This window comes from Bombus terrestris, chromosome 7 (assembly GCF_910591885.1).
Source record: "Bombus terrestris chromosome 7, iyBomTerr1.2, whole genome shotgun sequence".
Taxonomy (NCBI): domain Eukaryota; kingdom Metazoa; phylum Arthropoda; class Insecta; order Hymenoptera; family Apidae; genus Bombus; species Bombus terrestris.
Window position 1 is genome coordinate 16,443,965 of NC_063275.1, and position 18,891 is coordinate 16,462,855.

The 18,891-nt window shown below is 35.9% G+C and overlaps 1 protein-coding gene and 1 long non-coding RNA gene across 7 annotated transcripts in view; one reads left to right on the top strand and one right to left on the bottom strand.

The window, feature by feature from the left end:
• Positions 1–4,637: 4,637 nt before the first annotated feature.
• LOC100648022 (N-acetylgalactosamine kinase) lies at positions 4,638–17,319 on the bottom strand. 4 transcript variants are annotated; one of them, XM_012310473.3, is made up of 10 exons: positions 17,208–17,319; positions 14,817–14,979; positions 14,451–14,618; positions 11,816–12,023; positions 8,825–8,933; positions 8,561–8,718; positions 7,858–7,998; positions 7,511–7,625; positions 6,160–6,364; positions 4,638–5,130 (listed from the first exon to the last, which is right to left on the bottom strand). In XM_012310473.3, the coding sequence occupies exons 2-10, from the start codon at positions 14,975–14,977 to the stop codon at positions 4,965–4,967; spliced, it is 1,431 nt and encodes a 476-aa protein (XP_012165863.1). In that variant the 5' UTR covers positions 14,978–14,979; positions 17,208–17,319; the 3' UTR covers positions 4,638–4,964. The 4 variants fall into 4 exon arrangements, with proteins under 4 accessions (XP_012165863.1, XP_003396756.1, XP_012165864.1 ...); XM_003396708.4 differs by lacking the exon at positions 17,208–17,319 and adding an exon at positions 16,069–16,230; XM_012310474.3 differs by lacking the exon at positions 17,208–17,319 and adding an exon at positions 15,653–15,855.
• LOC125385505 overlaps positions 16,329–18,891 on the top strand; it is a 145,538-nt gene continuing 142,975 nt past the window's right edge. For all 3 annotated transcript variants that reach the window (XR_007224876.1, XR_007224878.1, XR_007224877.1), the window contains exon 1: positions 16,329–16,464. This is a non-coding gene — a long non-coding RNA (uncharacterized LOC125385505). The remainder of the gene's footprint in view (positions 16,465–18,891) is intronic.

The following is an 18,891-nucleotide window of genomic DNA, read 5'->3' on the forward strand; positions in this document are numbered from 1 at the left end:
TTTGGACAAATTAAAAAATGAATTACTTTGTCCGAACGTATCCTGAACTACTTTTACCTCCTACACTTTCTTTCCGTTTCAGAATTCACGATTCCCCGCGTTTTGTAGCAAATTATACATTTTATTGGCCGACGAGTATCAAAGCTTTATGCACAAGTCGTAACATTTTCATACTTACTAGTGATGTTTAGATTATGACGTCCATACCTATTGGTGATCCCTTTTAAAGTCACTAACAGCGGTTAATGATATTCTGGATCATCCAACATTTATAGTACAGCGCTCATAACGTTTCGAGTTTCGCTCCCGTACCTTCCACAATTACAATGGATGGAGAAGGTTCCGAGGGTTTCGCTGCTCTGTATAAATCAGGACACCTGTAAACAACAGAACCTATTTCGTAGAATTTATATCGCGAACATTGACGTAGAGGAGAATTCGTTTTCACGAAGGAAGGTTATCTCTCCGTAGACAATAGTGTTCTCCATCGCATAGACGTGTGAACGCGGTATAAATTGCGGTAGCAGTGCGATGAAAAAGTGGCGACATGAATACGACGAGAATAAAAGTAGAATTCTTAATTTTACACTTAATGTGTTTTATCTTATTAAACACCATTTCCTTCTTCCCATTTAACTTTATGATTAATTAAAATACGCATTAGTAAATACGATTTTCACCCATTATTCAAACTTCGCATTAACTGTAAATTTTTCATCGGAATAATTGTACCAGTAATTGTTCCATGAATTTTACGAATGAGAATGTACGAAGCGCGTGCAGGACAAATTAGTATGGAGTTTGCGCTTTTGCTTCCCCAAATGTTTCGGAGCGAGACCGCTTTTCTACCTGTATTTCAGAGAATTTGGCAACACATAAAATAAGAATTTTCCTGCTACGCTATAAATCCCGTTCTCGTTTTAGGTTTACGTAAAATTTGTTTCCATATTTTGAAGGAGAGAAAATGCTTTTTATATGCGCGTTTCTAATAGCTTATCACGTTAAGCGTTTTTTTGTTAAACATAAAGTCAAAGCGAAACGTTCGTTTATAAAAATTGAATTCTCAGTACTATTTAATCATAAATATCATATTTTTAATTGCAGATTTAAATCGAATTATTCTCCAATGAGAGAGTCATAATTCATATTCTGTCCAATGCAGAATAATAAATAGATAATTGGAATAATAATTGCAAACAGTTTAGTATTTTCAAAAATAAAAGTCTTTTTGCGTTCACTTTGGCTGACATTGGTGTGCATGCAATAGGATGAAGGTATCCTGTGTTTTTACCATACGTGTACCAATATGAGAGGATCAGAATAAATTCCAGACTCACTTCCTCTTGATCTGCCATAGGGTCTACCCCAATAACATCTTATCACGTCATTTGTCTGGAATAAATAAACGAAGGCTCCCGTCGGGTTTGTGGAATGAGTGCGATATTTATAACCTGAGCTATTTATTATCGTTTAAATACCAATTACAAAAGTTAAAACAACAATGAGAACATTTCATATTTTGCGGGTTTATAATATAAATCTTTTTCATCGTTTAAAGCAAAAAACTAGACTTCAGGTTTAATGTAAAAATATGAAAGACATGTTACTTTGAAATCGTGCCAAAGCTTGAGTGGCATTCACTTAAAGCTTATTTGTTACATCCTCAGGGAAATAAAGACTAGTAAAACGCATATAGAAACGCGACATCTTTTCTTCTTGATACCTACAGAGCTTTGCTTTTCTGTAACTTTTTAATTTTTTCCTTTTCCAGTAACGCGCTTTGCTTTTTAAGCGAAATGGGAAAAGGAATGGTAATTCGCGTCTAGAAACATTTAGTGAGCCACAATACCCTTCCATTTTGTTTAGTACACATTTTACCTAGAAACACACTTAGCCTGGAGGACAGCGAAATTTATATACTATGTCGCATTATTAATGATTCTCAAGAGCTTTTGGATAACATAGTATAGAGAGCTCTAATAATTATTAAAAATAACATGAAGTAAATTTAGTTTTTATAAGCGACGTGTACGTAAAGTAGGTTGCAGCAAAATTGTTACACAATTCAAAATAGAAGTTTTCCTCGTAGAATACTTCCGATACAGTCAGTTATAATATTTTTTGCAATATACATTGTACATATCTGTATTATCTGTCTGCCATATTTTTACATCGGTAACTTCAATTAATTCAGTTTCACTTAAAACAACAATTCTGAGATATTCGACATATATTCTTTAATTTAAAAATTCTAAATCGCTCGAGAGAATCTTGGAATCTGTCGTATATTCATCTATAGAAACTTTACGTGTTTTATATTTTGGTATTGTTCTCCCTTTGTTGATATCTTGTGCTGCTTTTTATTGTTGGACTTCTTTCTTTGAAATCGTATCGCTACATTATTTTACTACTAGAATTTTTCTTCAGCTGTTACTGTGATTTCGTCCTTACATTGATTTTCATTGTTAGAATTTCTTTTTCTTGGAAAGCTAGCTTTTGTCCTCGTGATATTATTGTTTTCCTGAATGTGGAAATTTTTCAAACTTTCAATTCCATCACAGTAGGGTGCACCCTAGGAACATACTATCAAGAGGATCGTATGGTGACAGATCTCTTTCCATCATCGATCTGGGATGGACATTGTTGGGGCAAGTATTTGGAATCAGAAACGTCCATAATAGACAGTTAATCGGCAAGAACGATTTTAGAGAAATTACTACTGAATAAACATAGGATAGACGTCAAAATTTATACTAACTTGATATGATAAGGGTTCAAAACTTTAGTTGGGATTACATGGATAGTTAGGGCCATATACCATGGATTTAGTTCAGTAGTATCAAAATGAAGAATGCTGAATATAGTTTTAGATATTCATTGATTGATACAACGATGAGCACGAAGGTGTCGGTGTCGTCGACCACACAACCGCACCGTAAATAAATTTCGAGGTTTCTGATAAGGCTCTCGGATTGTCGGTCTTCCCTACTCTGTTAATATATACTGATTTATTTTACACGGTTCACCGCAGTTTACAGAACCACGTCTATTTCCATGTCCATTTCTATGTCTATTTTCACGATTATTTCCATAACACTGATGGCTGTCCAACAGAAGTTTTGCATCTCAACAAATTGTGAACCGTCATTGCATTGTATTTTCAGTTCCACATTGATATCATGAACATTCGATATCATGAATAGGTACGAAATAAATAAATTAAACGTAGCTAAGAACAGAGGCTAAAACAATCGTGAGGAAAATTCGTTGTCGAGACTGGTACTGAGATGAAAAAGAGTGTGATAATAATAAGTCAGATTATAGCAGAAAAAGATGCCATGTAATAAGACAACTTTCAGATTCTTCGCAATTTTTTGAACCTGAACTTGTATGTTTTCGTAAGATTATTTTTGCGTGTATGTATCGCAATATTGTATAGTTTTAAACTTATTATCTGAGATATTTTACGATTATTGTTGTTCCATGCGAAATTCATGAGCTATTTCACGCTTGGTTGCGAAAATAGCCTGTCTAGTTTACGACTGGCAAAGAAGATTCGATAAACTGAATATTGAATGTAATTTAAAGTTTCAGAGTAATAAATTTTAAACTATACTATACTAGAGATATTTAAATCAAAAGTAAAACGTACTGATAGAAGAAACTACAGTACAAGTTGAATTAAATCTTTTTTTCATCATGCTAGAAAACTAAATCGACAGGACGTAGCAGCTGATCCCAGCGATAAAGCTAGTTTTCGGTGACTGGTACGTTTTTCTCTTATCGAGAAATTTATTAGCATTGACTGACGGTAGAAAATCAATATCAATGTCCACTTAAGCTATCAAGCGACCTATCCCACGAAGAAAAGTACTTTCATGTGTGAATTCTCGATTTGCAATTTTGTCCTTCTTATTTTCTTAAATATTTTCTACGAAGCAATCTAGAAAGAAAGGAAAAGAAAGTATAAACATAAAGAAGGTATAAATATTTTCTGGAAAATTTAAGTATCTTTCAATGAAGGAAATTCTTCGATGGATTTCGTGCCACTTCAAATTTAATACCGTTTCTCACACTAACACAATGAACCATGTGCCACGGAGGAACTTGAACAAATTCGCAATCAGTTACACCTGACTTCCTTGTACACCCGCTGTCCTTCTCTAATTTCCATGTCTGTGATAGAATTCCCAAGACCGAAGTACATAAGAACGTCTTTAGGCGAAAATCTGGGTCGAATGGAAATTTTCTCTTGACAAATTCCATTTATTCACAGCTTTATCCTTTCGAATTCAACTTTGATAAAGTTTTAGAAAGGCTGACGCAGACGACCCATTTGCTACGTAGTTCCGGTGTTGATCGTTAATGACTATCAGATCTCTCGACCAACGAGACTAGTCCTCGAAAATAGAGAAGCTTCTGCGGAAAGCCTACCAAATCCTTAATTTTCTGCTTCATCCCTTTCATCTTACCGGCCGTAAATCAGTTTGGGATGACACCGAATATTCCGTTGCTGCTAATACATTTAATCATGAGGAATTGGGGGAAAGGCTTCAGGATTACGGACAAATTGCATCTTGTTGCATTTATATTGGCACTGCTTTTTAAGGGGAAGCTTTTTTAAAGACATATCTAAATATTTGTATAATCCTCCGTTTGTATATTTCATATTATTTCTTATAAACTTATAAAATATTAAAATTTCATATATTTGCCATATAAATTTCATTAACTATAGGTGTACCATTAGCCGCGAGAAGGCATCATGGATCATAATCGACAAATAGTAAACGCTATTCACATACGATATACAGGATACAGATTATCCTGACATTGAATTTATCTATTCTTTGTACATGTACTATTACATGATCGCAGAGATAATTAGGTGAACGTTTGGTAAATAGATAGTCAACGACTTATGAAATGTAAGAAGAATGTGAAATGAAAATAGAAAAAGACAACTAGGTTGTATAAATTGCAGCACCCTGATTCGGTTCCGTCGGAAAGACCAGATCGCCCAGCTTGAACTCGTCTTTTATCTCACATCGGCCGATCTCCTCTTTCAGCTTATCCACAAATTGAGAAACCTTGTTTTTCGTTGTGATGGCCACTATGCAACCACCCCACCTATGTAAAATCAAATTACACGATCGTGTCATTTTATTAATCTCACCATGTATTTTACAATATGTGCGATGAAATTGATGTAAAATGAAATTGCAACGTAAAATTCGTTCTCGATAATCAACGAATTTGTACGTCCAAAATATTGCCAATGACATTGGATGTTCCATAATTTGCGCTTGGGTTGCGTGCCATCGCGTTGTTAAAGTAATTTCTTTGAAACACACTACGTTGGCAAACACACCCATGAATCGATCTTTTTTTATCGAGGTGTATATTCGACACCGTAAGTTTATGTCTTTTCATCAAAAGTTAATGTCATCAAGACCTTATATCCTTTTTTTCTTAAAAGAGAAATTAAAGAAAATATTGAGAAAAGAAGTTTGATGTAGATAAAATGTACGCGATAGAGAATTTACTTTTATTCTGAACAAAAACGTAATAGTCTTTTAAAGTCATTTAAGTGCTCTCCGATATAGAGAAATTCATTAGATTTTCATCGCAAAACGATTAACCCATTCTTCCGAGTCGGTTTCTGGACTCATTTTCTTTTATTTGGTTGCGTTCCAATTTCAATTGGCAAAAGTGTGGTTATCGTGGATGGAACTCGTGGGTTATAATGAAGTTCATAACTGATAGAGTTTTAAGGTGTGCCACGAACTTTTAGTGGTCATCACTCGGTTAAAAAAATCGAACAAGCAGGAACGGAGAATATTAAATAAAAGAACTTCAAAATTGGTACTAAAATTATGAAGTTTCAATGAAAATCCAATATCTATCTATAGATCCACAATCTCCTTAATTTGAAGTCATGAAACATAGTTCTCGACTCCTATCTGATGTTATCCGAGCTCATAAATTCGACATGTAACTTTGAACTGTCTTCTCGGTTTCATTTTCTTTGATCATCCAATTTAACCGCCACGAATAATACATATAAGACATATCGTATCTACCATTCTATATGCTAAAATTTCATTTACAACTGGTACACATGACGCGACTGTTATCCGAGTTCAAAGTTCCTCTTACCCAGCTCCCGTGAGTCTTGCTCCGAATGCATCGCATGCCATAGCTTTGTCGACGAGCGAGTCAACGTTGGGATGGCTGCACTCGTATAGTTTGCGCAGACTGGCGTGGCTGTTGGACATTAGGTTGCCTAGCTGTCGTAGCTTCTCGTCTTCTGTAATGGCACTTTCCTCGCTGATACGCTGGAATTTGACCACTCTGGCTGCCTCTAAAATGCGTACGAAATCATATGGTGGTTCAATCGATTGAAATTTAATAATCGTGCCAATAATGAATACAAGTGGATGATAGGCTGTGCATGTGCATTCGTAATCGAGAGTACACGTTACTAGAGCGTGTTATATTGTGTGCTTCGTGAACAGAAGTTGTTTAGGGAAACATAACGAGACTGGTGTGTCATATGGGCATTGCTTCTATTATTATATTCGCGGTGAACGTATGAAATTCAATCGTTCGAAATAACACGATAAAGAGCAACACCATTATTCATACGAGAATAACGAGCGACGTAACGAGTCTAATTCCAGTGAAAATACACTGGAATTTTCATGGAAATTTTCTACTGGAAGCTAGACGACTTAATTTTTGACTTAATTTTAGTCATTCGATTTAGTACGGTATGATGTTTCGTGATATTTGGTTTTGTTTTTGATTGTGCTTTCTATCTGTTTGTTTGTTGGTATTCAAAAAGAAATTTGCCCCCCGGCTAGCGACAGCTAACTTTGATCGTTGGATGAGCGAAATCTGTGGGCAAAAAATCTGGACAGATACTGCGAAAGGTTTTCCGCGTGGTTTTCGTTGGGTTTCCAGGCCAATAAATTCTATGGCTTGAGCCGAATACGGTTGGTTGCAAATAAATGGCGGTCAAAATCGATAAACTGTCGTTGTGAAAATTTATCGCTTCAGGAAGAAATGCATACGAGTGATACTGTTTCTCCCAGCTGGACTAACAATTTTTTGATCCCTTGGTAAGCATAAGCAGTGTAATCTCACTGTTTGTTGTTTGTTTGTTTTCACTAACTTCGCAAAAACTAAAGGTTGACAAAGTTTTCTAGATTTGAGCGAGATCTAATATTTGACTCTTTCATCATTTATGAGCAATGTTAAATTATCGTTTCTTCGATAAATAAGCGGAATTTGCATGTATGAATTATTCTGCTGAAAATGCGGTTGAAATTAAGCGAGAACTTTCCTAAGAAATATTATGGTATAAATAAGGCGTTGTTTGCCAAGAGAAAATTCTTCTGGAATCTTTTCAAGCTAATAAATATGAGTTTCACGAAGAAGCGGAAAGGAAAAATATTGTATATATTTCCTAACTAGCACGCAACAATTTTATCATAGACTTTGTCACCTTGATACACATGAAGGGCACGCTGCTTCAGTTTAAAAGGTTGCGCATCGCCAAAGGATTGCACCGACGATATTTCTCGGAGCCTCTCGTTTGTCGTGTCGAGGCTCTTGCTGATCTAGAAAAGCAACGTATATGGCTATCAATACTGAACTAAAAAATCGCCGATTTGAAAAATATTTGTCTTAAACATCATAAAAAATTTAATGAATTTTAAAAGAATAAGAAGCAATCGATATGATATCTTATGTCTACTATATTTTTTTTAGCGGCGGTAAAGTTGTTCTAATGACATAGCGTTTAAACATCGATTCGATATTATCATTATCTCTGTTATGTCAATTGCATACCTCGTTCAAAGTATATGGCTCTTCGTGGAGGTCGGTTGTTACAACAGAGACCATTTCATCTTCACTCATACCAAGACTTTCCTGGACATCGATTAATCTTTGTACACGTTCCCAAGGTTTGTTCCGTTTCTTTGCTATCATCTATAAACGTATGTGATAGCTTTACTTAGAAGAAACTCAGATCTCTTAAAATTTTTTAAGTAGAAATATCAGAAACTTTTTCACAAACTGAGAGAGAGAGAGAGAGAGAGAGAGAGAGAGAGATACATAAAGGATTAATATAAAAATATAAAAACAATTCAGACTGTTCTTGTAATTTTGATATTATCCCTGACGAAAAGACAAGTTACGTGTAGCACATCGCTTGAGGTCGCTTAACAATTATAAATCTTGATTGAGATGAAATTTTATTCATTCCTTTGAAACTATGTCCGAACGAATCTTCGAGTGTTTATTCTCATCCGGATAAATATATCAAGCGAATACATTTTCAAATGCCTCTGTATTCCCTCTACAATCATTCATTATTACCACTGTATTAATTACTTTATTTTTAACATCATAAAATTGATTATTTGCTATAGCATTCAATTCATGGTAACTTAATCGGCTTCGTCATTAATTAATAACATGTAAATCTGTCTGTTTCAACAAAACGATAATTAATCATTATTCAAATCCGCAACTGTAGATGGCACGTTACCTGCGCTGCCAATCGACATTCCGCAACTCTTAGATTATAATCCGTTGTGGAGGCTTTGTTGTGACAAGCCTGACTGTGCGCTATTACGAACACTGCGGTTTTCGGTAACGTGACGTCGGTACCACGCAAGGGGTTGAACTCGATTAGCATTGCAGAACCTTCGTGGGTATTAATAGGTATTAGTATAAATATATTCATAGCTATAAATTACACAATAACAATCAAGCTATCAACGATTTCCTCTGGAAATGAAGAAACAATTACCTGCCTTTCCGAGGAACGCGATCGCTTGATCCATTCCGCCACCCTGAGTGCCGATATATCTCTCAGCGCTGGCGCTGATGGTAGCCAACTCGCGTTTTGGCAATTGGTACTGTAATAGAAACGATTTTGTTGTTTGAAAGTCGTTATATTATTTTTAATTCGCACCCATTGCACGAAGAACACGAAAGTAAATATCTCTGAACTTTGAAAATATTTCTTAAACCAGTGCTACTTAATCATTGTCTGTAGGGGTAGATATTAGGTTTTCCAAGAGTAAACAAATCGGTAACGGTGCATGGAGGTATGCATGTACATACGTACGTAGTAACAACCGCCTGTCCTAAAAAGGAGAATTGCGTTTCGCAATAAAACAGTTAACAACAATCGCTAAACGACATTACGGTTTACTAGCCTACAGCCCTACCGCAAGTGTCTATCTCCTACTCTGCTTTAATGTATGTGACATCGTTAGATTGCCGAGATTGCCCTCAGCTCTGCCCGCGGGCATCGGCGGGTGCCCGCGTGAAAGCCTGTTGAACTGCACTGCGGCCTAAATACACCTTGTAATTGCGGAAATGACAGAGAAATCCAGGACTGTTTCGACTAAAAGAGCAAATTTGTCCTGTTCTTGCCGGTTGAAATTTGCGCGGCGGATCGCTAATTAAATTTGCTTTCACCTTTAAGATAAGATCCACGAGTATCCAGGAAAATAAAAAAGAATAATATCATGGAAATATCAAGATAAATAATAATACACAAAATTTCTTGTTTGATTCTACTTTTTTACGAGTTTCTATCGTCTGGGTAATTGACGCTGAAACAGAGAACGAATCGAATCTGTAGTTGTCGGTGGCACTTTCAATTTCCAACCATTCAAAGAGAGAACCTTTTTTAAGTGATGAAAGAACGAAACGAAATTCCTTTCATTCAACGAACTTTTCAACACCGTGAAAATTTTTTTTGCGGACTTTTTTGTAGTCGCTATTATAGTCGTCATACGTATATGGTGAAACACGTACGAGAGAAATCAAAGGAATTTCGTATAAAAACTACTCAATTTTCTAAATCCTCTTTGACGGAAATCAAAGCGTATTCGATTTATTGGCAACACAGAACCCTAGCAATTCATTTTGCTCACATTCGCAATATCCACCGGCGGTATTGGCAATACCGTTCAAATATGGTGGTATGTATTAGGGAATCGATTTCGTAGCGCAGAGTTCTAGTAGTTACATGTAAAACAATCCGCAAATAAGACATGCGCTTGTGGCGACGGAAGCGCGGGTAATGGGCCGGAAGGTATTAGACATTCTTGAGACATTCCTTTCGGAAACACTGCACGCATAATCTTGAAGGTCAGTGAGCGCCTCGTGCTCATGACTTCGTTGAAAGAGACATTAGGGTCCAGAGAACTTTTCTCATCGATCTTGCAAGTCTGGAGACATAGAGGAAGGAATAGCAAGTAGGAAAGAGAAAGACTAAGGGAAAAGAATGATGTTTCTCTTGGCAACGAGGGAGCAGAACAATGAGATTTTACTTATCTCTTGTACAAAGGCGGACCGAAATGTCCTCTTTTTCCACCATGTCTATAAGCAAAACCATTGCAGCGACAACGCGTCGGGATAACTTTGCGTGCATGTATACGTGATTTAATCATAACGAACCGGCTGCATCCGGAACGTGACACTGATACCCCGTGCAGCCTGTTAATCACGTAGCTTTATAAATTGCGATTCTCGGCTTTGAAGCACTCAGGCTCAACGTTCCTTACTTTTTCGCTAAACATCCCTTGCTTTGAAGGCTTTTCCTTTTGTCATATTTATGTTTCATGGGTATTTTTTTCTGTACTATATACATATTTATTATTTGTTTCGTCTTTTCCATACTTTTGATACATTCCAGAATTAAACAATTTTTTTAATATAAATCTTTTCTATAAATCGTTTATCATCTGCATTTTGCATTTTCGGATGTGAAACATCGATTATAATTGTTCCTCTTCTCTACGTGAATTTCATACACGAGCTATCCCTAGAGACGTGTAATTATCGTCTGTTTCATACCAACGTTTGAATTGTTCTAACAAGAATGCAGATTAGATATTTATGTATAACAAACATGGTTTATATTCTCGTTATGTCCACACAATTTCGTGATTGGTAACAAGTGTTTATTAATCCTGAATGCAGACTATAAAACGTTATGTAAATCATCTCCTATATCTATCGTGTTGTTTACTTTTGCATCAGATAAAAATTTTACACGAATATTTCCAACATAAAGCGAAACAGATTGTCTACCTCTATAAATCTTTCATGAAGGATATTTTGGATGCATGATATTGGACGCAACTTAGGTCATCCTAAAAGTGGATTACTTCACTGTGAGAAGTGAGAAATATTTTAAGCATTTCCTAAATTGATATCAACGTCAGGATTAAATTTAGAGGAACAAAATTATTCGAAGAATTATTATTATGGACGACGATGAAAATGTTGATAGCATTGTTCTTTAGTTAAGGTTATTACGTAATTAACCGGAGTCTTGAATTATTTGTACAAATAAATGAGAATTTTAGTAGTGACGTATGCTATAGTTAGTAGAAGAAAACATACAAAACTTTCGAAATATATCCTCCAGTATTAGAATAAAATTGTTATGAAGGCGATAATACGTTTTGTCTATTATTGCGGTAAGTATTATCGGAAAGAGTCGACAGGATAAGCTTGAGATATAACTTTTTCCTACAAATTCCGCCAAAATCTTTTCCAGCCATTTCATTTCGAAACTTACTTAGAATATACTTTTCTTTACAAAGTTTCAATGACGTTCGTTCCAATTTATACAAGTTAAACATACTTTCATTGTTTCTACATTACAAATATATTTTTAACTTTTTAGTGGTTCTCGTTCGAATGAAATAAGAGGATGTAATTTGAAAATATATAGAAATATCACACAAAAATTGGAATAGCTGAAAAGAGCACTCACCTGGCTTATATGCACAGTCACAAGAACAGCGGCAGAAACTAGCGCGCTAGAGCTCGAGAGCCCTGAATTAGGAGGAATGTTACCCCAAACTGCAGCCAAGATTCCCGAAGGTGCGCATTCCTCTGGGATCACTTCAAGAGCTCCTTTCACACCGCAGAGGAAATATTTGTACCAGTCTGGACCACTGCCGGCGTCCTTGATGCAAACACTACGCAGGAAATGTGAATTTATTTCTCTTTTCGCAGTTATCTTATAGCTTCACCCATTTTTAAGGTATTTTCTTCTTTGGATAAATTAGATAAAAAATGCTGCAGTATAAAAAACATGGAAAGTTTTTTTTACAAAATCAATATTAAAAAATTTATATCGGAAACCTTACAAATAACAAATAAAATATATTTAAAACATTGTTGCTTAATAATATTTCGTGCCAGATTTTTTAATGTTAATTTTACCGTAATAATTCTCTACTGCAGGATGAAATACGTTTAGATATTTTCCCGATGCTCTTTACTGCCACTTTTGCGCTGCCAAATTTTACATTTATTTTTTCGCGAGGATTAGTTCCCTTTACAACATTGTTTGCAAATCTCACGGATTTCTGCATATATATTTCCATGACATATTCATAAAGGTTGAAAAAGATAATAAAGGGTAACAAAATCTGCACCATAAAAATGAGAGAATTTCTCAGCTTCGTAGTATTATCCTTTTTTTGTTTACATTACGACAAACTTCATCTTTTTCCTTTGGCTCGGAAAACCGTGGTTATTATATGCGAAAATTGCTTCTCCTGGATGCTCAACGGTGACACAAAGATTAATCGAAGACTACAAGTTGCGGTCGGTTGCTTCTTTTTTCTAAATCTCATTACATACATTCAAATTTCATGTCATTACAGTGAAATATACAGTCGTTGCGTTAACAGAAAAGATATTTTCTCCTACCACGAACCGCAGAAACAATTTTCTCGAATGATTTATGTTCTTTAATTCGCATAGAAGTATGTTTTTATGTCAATACAATTTTGTAAATATTCCTAAGTTTATAATAACTAATATTTTATTTTATAATGACCGTAAAACAAATCGTGCTGTTATGCGACTTAGAAGACCTAAAATTTAAAATATCGGCCCCATCGTTGATGCGTTACAAGGACCTCAATTTGCTCAAACAATTGTATTTTCATGCGTAATGGACTGCAGATAACCGGCAACAATTCCTACATATGTAATACATAACAGCCTTGAACCCTTTCCATCGTTTTATGGAACTCGTCATATTTCACAAATATTTCCCTCTTGATATTTACGGATGCAAACATATATATCGCTCACCACTCTTTAGAAATAAATTGATCGCGCGAATGCTAAGAGATGTTTCTGACAATTTACTTTTTAACCTTGCGTATAAAATGTTTGGTTTCATCTACCACTTTCATCATTGTAAATACAAAAATAAAGATACGACCTCAATATTTTACAAAGTCATGATTTTCGTTCAAGAGAGTGGAATAAAACTGGAAATTTTGTTCGGGTATCGCTTTACGATTCATCCATTTCTGCATTTCTGGTCTTTCACCGTTCGTTCCAATAACACCTTGACGGTCCACCGAATCTATTCTGATCGTACTCCGTTTAATAATTTCGCTGATCGATCAGCGATCGAAGACATGTCCTGCAAGCTTGTCTAACCGTCGCGATTATCCGGAAACTTCTTGGAAGGCAGCGGAGATTTTCAATTGACGGCCGCTAAACACGATGCAGCTAATGAAATTACGTGGCCGGCTTTATCGTCCTACCTTTCATTTCATTGCGGCCTCTTTAATCCAACGTGGCCACGTTCTCTACCTTTCCGGCAAATTAGTTTCACGTCCGACCGAATGCCATTTATTTTTGTCCTCGCGAGAAATATCCCGCGGAAATTTCTTACGATGAAATTCCATTCTGAAGCTGTGTACGGAATTTTGTATTACACCGTGGCAAGTATTCATTCGGTAATTCGTAAAGCAATAGCGGAATAAGAGTGCGTAATTGATATTTCGATTTGTGCTTAGAATAATTTGAAATTTTGTTTCTCTTTGGGGGCGGGGGACTATTTGTTACTCCGATAATGTTTCTAGCTCTTAGTTTATAAAATCGTGATACCAGGCATAGTAATCGATTTGAGTGAACATTTTGTCAGAAGTCGGTGTTTCTTTTATGTATATCCCCACTTAAAGTATTCTTTACGTGTTCGCGTTAAGTAGGAAACTCAGAGGAGAAGGCGATAAATTTGCAACTCGACCCTAAATCGTGTTTCCGGAAGCGGAATATATAGCAAAACACTTCAATTACTTACAGCCTTGAAAGCTTGCGATATAATAAGTTTGTCTTTCGTAGTAGAGAATCGCGATATTTCTTGCTAATGGATCCATGCGTATACAAGTTGCACTTTCAGATTACACGTTACGATATATCAGGTTGTTCACTTGCAGTAAAAATAGAAAATACAGGGAAACTCAAGAAACTTGCAGCACCTATTACAATACTCTACGTAAAATAAGATAGACCTTCAAAACTTGTATGATACGTAAGATTTTCTTAGACTTCCAATTGAAATTTCTTTTGATGGATACATCACGATTTTTACTCACCTAACGTCTTTGAAATTGCACTGGAAATATTTGTATTTCGGGTCTATATTTGTAAGACGAATGTCATTGCCCTTCGAGAGTGCTACAGCAACGAGTATATCTTGTTCAATGGCCATCGGACAAACAGCATATCCGCAGTAATCGATGTGTTCGCCAATTAAATTAACTCTACGACAGATGATCAAAATAACCGCAATTACTTGGAGAAATGGAAGTTCGATGTCTCTGCAATTATCTATTGAAACGACAGTGAAAATAACTTTGCTTCGCCGTTAATAAATTGCTTACAACGTATATATTACAATTTGCAGATAATTTGATCTTAATTAACATATAAACCATTGATTTTAAAATTACAAAATTTACCTTCCCGGAACTCTGACGAAAAACGAAGGTTTCACATTGTACGTCGACTGAAAGTGATCAGTCAAAATATTCAGTCTCTTCGATAGTTGCTCATCTGGTTGCAAAATGGGAACTCGTTCTTCCGATTCCACGCTGCATTCCCTATTCGTGTTGTGCGACATGCCTGGAACAAATTCACAGAATGATTTCACAATATGAACTATATGGAACGACGCACACGTGTTTGTTAAAAAGTGCTTCGTTTCCGGTGAAGTTTCATTGCTTTGTTGTCGAGAGACGCTGAAGGAAAACTGGGAATAGAAGTTTTATGGTCGCAGCAAAAAAGTCGATTTGCCGACTACTCGATCGAGCATCGGTCGTATAAACAAATCCGAAATTTTATGTGAAAATTTCTACCGAAACGGATTGCATCGTGAACATTATCATCACGGATGAAAATGGTGAATGAGGTCACTCCGCCATTAATGTAATTACGCTGTCGCAGAAGATGGCGAGCTCGTTGCGCTGGTCTATCTGTCCTAAGCAGTGAGAACATGACACCAAAAGTCACCATAATCCGTTGGCGAAGGTTTATTTTATCGAGGTTAAATTACGTAAACATTTGGAAAATTGAACGTGATCTATCAGTTCCAAATATAAAGTGGATATTTGGATCCTTCATACATATTTATAATCTTCCGTATATTATGTCGAAATATCGAAGAAACATGTAAATTTGTTAAAAATAATGTTCATAATTTGTTTCTATTGGCAATTACAAGCTATGGAGGAGAACAATTTATTTATAATTTAATCATCCACGTACTCGACTAGCAATAATTACGTTCCCAACTTACTAGAGTAAAGTAATCGTTACTGCAGAAGCATTTTAGAAGCATAAACGTATGCAAATATCTCCGTGTCTCTTCTTTACCGAACAGAAATTACAAAATGCTTTCAATTTTTGAACCACTCTGTTCTGTCAATCGATTTAATGAATCGACTTTAAAATTTATATAGCTTATTTTTAATATCCACTTTCCGTATGAGTTGTCCGATTAGATAACATCGAAACTTACTATACGATGTTTCTACGTCACTGAATGACTAACTGCTAATGTTTACAGCTTCTGTACAAAACATTTGTTGGAATATTTTTGTGATTCTATTTCGATACATCATTGTAATTCATGTTTCATAATTTCTACAAACATTATCCGATTTACTTCAAGTTTTATACATATCCATGAGAAAATTGAGAAAATTAAATTACCTATATTATCGTGTCCTGCATAGCAAGCTTCAATGTTTTCCTAATTGCATATGGCGTGGCACCAGAGATCGAAGGAAGTTTAAAAGATCGAGTCACGAGAGTTCGATATATTTAACCTGTTCGAGCATCAAGGGATCTGATCCACGCAAGCACAGTACTACGTCAAAAGTTAAATGATAAATTTAAAGCGAGCGATCGACAGGATTCGGCTTGCTTCGTGTGTTTTCGTGTAACGTAAGATTAGCGTTATTGCATGTGTGACGTTATCCAGTTATCTACGTTTCAAATTTATGAATAGTACAGTGAAAGATTGTATGTACGATATTTTACGAAGCAACTGATATAATGTGTGACGATCTAGCGATAAATTAATTAATTGATACTTCAACGCGTAATGTAAGTAGTGTAATTCTTTTTGTGAGATTTACAGAAATCTGCCTTACATTTTAATATACGCCATCACCACTACTTTTTTGAAGTACCTTGGTGAAACAGAGTTTCCGCGCTACATATTTAACATAACCAACTTCGTTGGTATATCAATATTTATTCACAGCAGTAAAAAATTCCTGATTTAAGCCATCTTTTGTATTTAATCCGCAGCCAATATGCAAGAGATTTATTATAAATTCTTAGTAAATGTTGTTATTAATTAATATGATGCTACTAAAATTTCTGTGATATTTATGTTCGACGACAAAGTTGTTGAATATGAATCTATAATTGATCTTCATTATCGGTTTAACTTTGATTAACCGTAGGACGTTGATAGTAGTTTTCGTTTATTCTGCGAAAGGCACCACTATCCAGTATCTAGCGCATTGATCGAAACACATAGTATTATAAAATAGTACTATGTAGATGTAATATGTAACGTTGGCAAAATAATTATTATATGCTGATTTAAAAATCACCCGATGTATTTTGTTCAATGTTTGCATTAAGAAAAAGTTTATGAGCATATGTATGTTTCTGTAGATATCATATATATGCTTCTACGTGTTTGTAAATGGTATAGTGCCGGTCGCTGCTGCATCAGCTTTTCGTAGAATGATGTAAGCAGAATGGTACAACATGTTCTTATAACAGAGTTCCAAATGAAAATACCGATATGTATGGCAATAATAAGACACACGTACCTGTTATTATACCCACTGTTTTAGTTTCCAAAACGGCAATTTGTCATGTATCGTAGTGGCTTAACCATTGGTTGATTAAGGTACAAAGTGTTGCCGTAAGTGTCGCCACTAGCATGTGACCACAGGCACTACCATGATCATGTGACCGCAAATAACTGTACGTGGTGTATGGTGTCATGGCGGGTAATTCAAATCTATTTTTAAATCGAATATTGTAATACTATGGTATACTATTAGTACTATTAGATCTTCGAAACAAAAGCTGCTCATCAATACAATTGTTAGAGTTATAGATTAATAATAATTCACTGGTTTATATAACAGTAAAAGTTAACGGTATAATAAATACGTACAAGTACATTTTTGTAAGATGAAAATAAATATGGATGAATCGTAACATAGAATTAAGGCTCTAAATTTTTCTGTTACATGATTCTTTTATCAGTTTTACATCACTTTTGACGTTACCGACTTGGCATAGAATAACATCACAACGCCACTAACGGATGGAATTAAAACTAGATGAGTAGAAAGTTACTACATGGTAATGAGTATGAGATATAAGATCGTAACAAGTATCAACCGAGTTAAAATCGATAAACTTATCGGTATGGTGGGAATAGAATATGTAGTAAGAATGATCTGGTACAATAGGAATGGTCTTTACCATACCTCCACTTAGATATTTCTTCCATCTTTTTATAGATGTCCGGTTTTATTTTTCAAATTCAGTATCACGTATCATTCGTCACATCGTACTTACAAAACAAAAAATATTGTTTCCTTTATCGCATCTGTTTACAGATATCTCCTAGTATCTTATGATATCACACTAAATAATTATTTTTCTGTTACAAATTTTTGATTAAATTCTACGGTAATTATAACACGGGAAAATTTAACCTTCTCATACTGCAGTTTCATCCTATAAAATTTTCCTCGCTATGTACTCTTCTTTCTCGAGGATACTTACACCATCGTCTTTCAATCTCGTGAGTTTTTCCTAACGTTTATCTCGCGCACACACACTTAGAAAAAGGTACAGGAACAAACGTCAGTTTAATTCGTATTACTTTCCTCATAAATCTGTCGGGATTCGCGAGCATAGAAGGGGAAGGGGAGCAGAGAGTCCACAGGGGTAAACGATATAGTGTCGCATATACCGCGAAAGGTCTAGCTATATACGTCTATGTACACAGTTAGCTTCGTTCCACCGGTGGTAAGGGGGTTGAAGATAGAAGCAGAAAACGGGAGAGGTCTCTTTTCTTTCTCCAGTCTGTTTCATTCTCTGCCCCTTTTCCTCGGTTCTCCTTGAGCCGTGGCTGTACCGATTCCAGGCAGTTTTTGCTGAAACATCGCGCCGTTGATCCGGCATTTTCCAGGCCGCTTGGTTTATCGCTCGGCCTGATCCCTCTGTTCGTACCGCGGTGTTACAAGCCCCTGCAATCGATGTTTTCATCCCATCTTCCTTACTCGACTTCGTCTCCCTGTGTCCTACCCTCTTACTTATCCACCTTCTTCCAACCGCCCCCCTCCCAGCCGGCGCCCGTTTTCCAGCAGCGATTCCACAGTTTCTCCTCTCTCCGTATTTCTCTTTATCTTTCCCTTTGCTCCCACCGCTCCGTCGGCCCTTCCAAGATAACCGCCGCCATTTGTCTCTCGGTGGCGGCCTGTACCGAAGCTA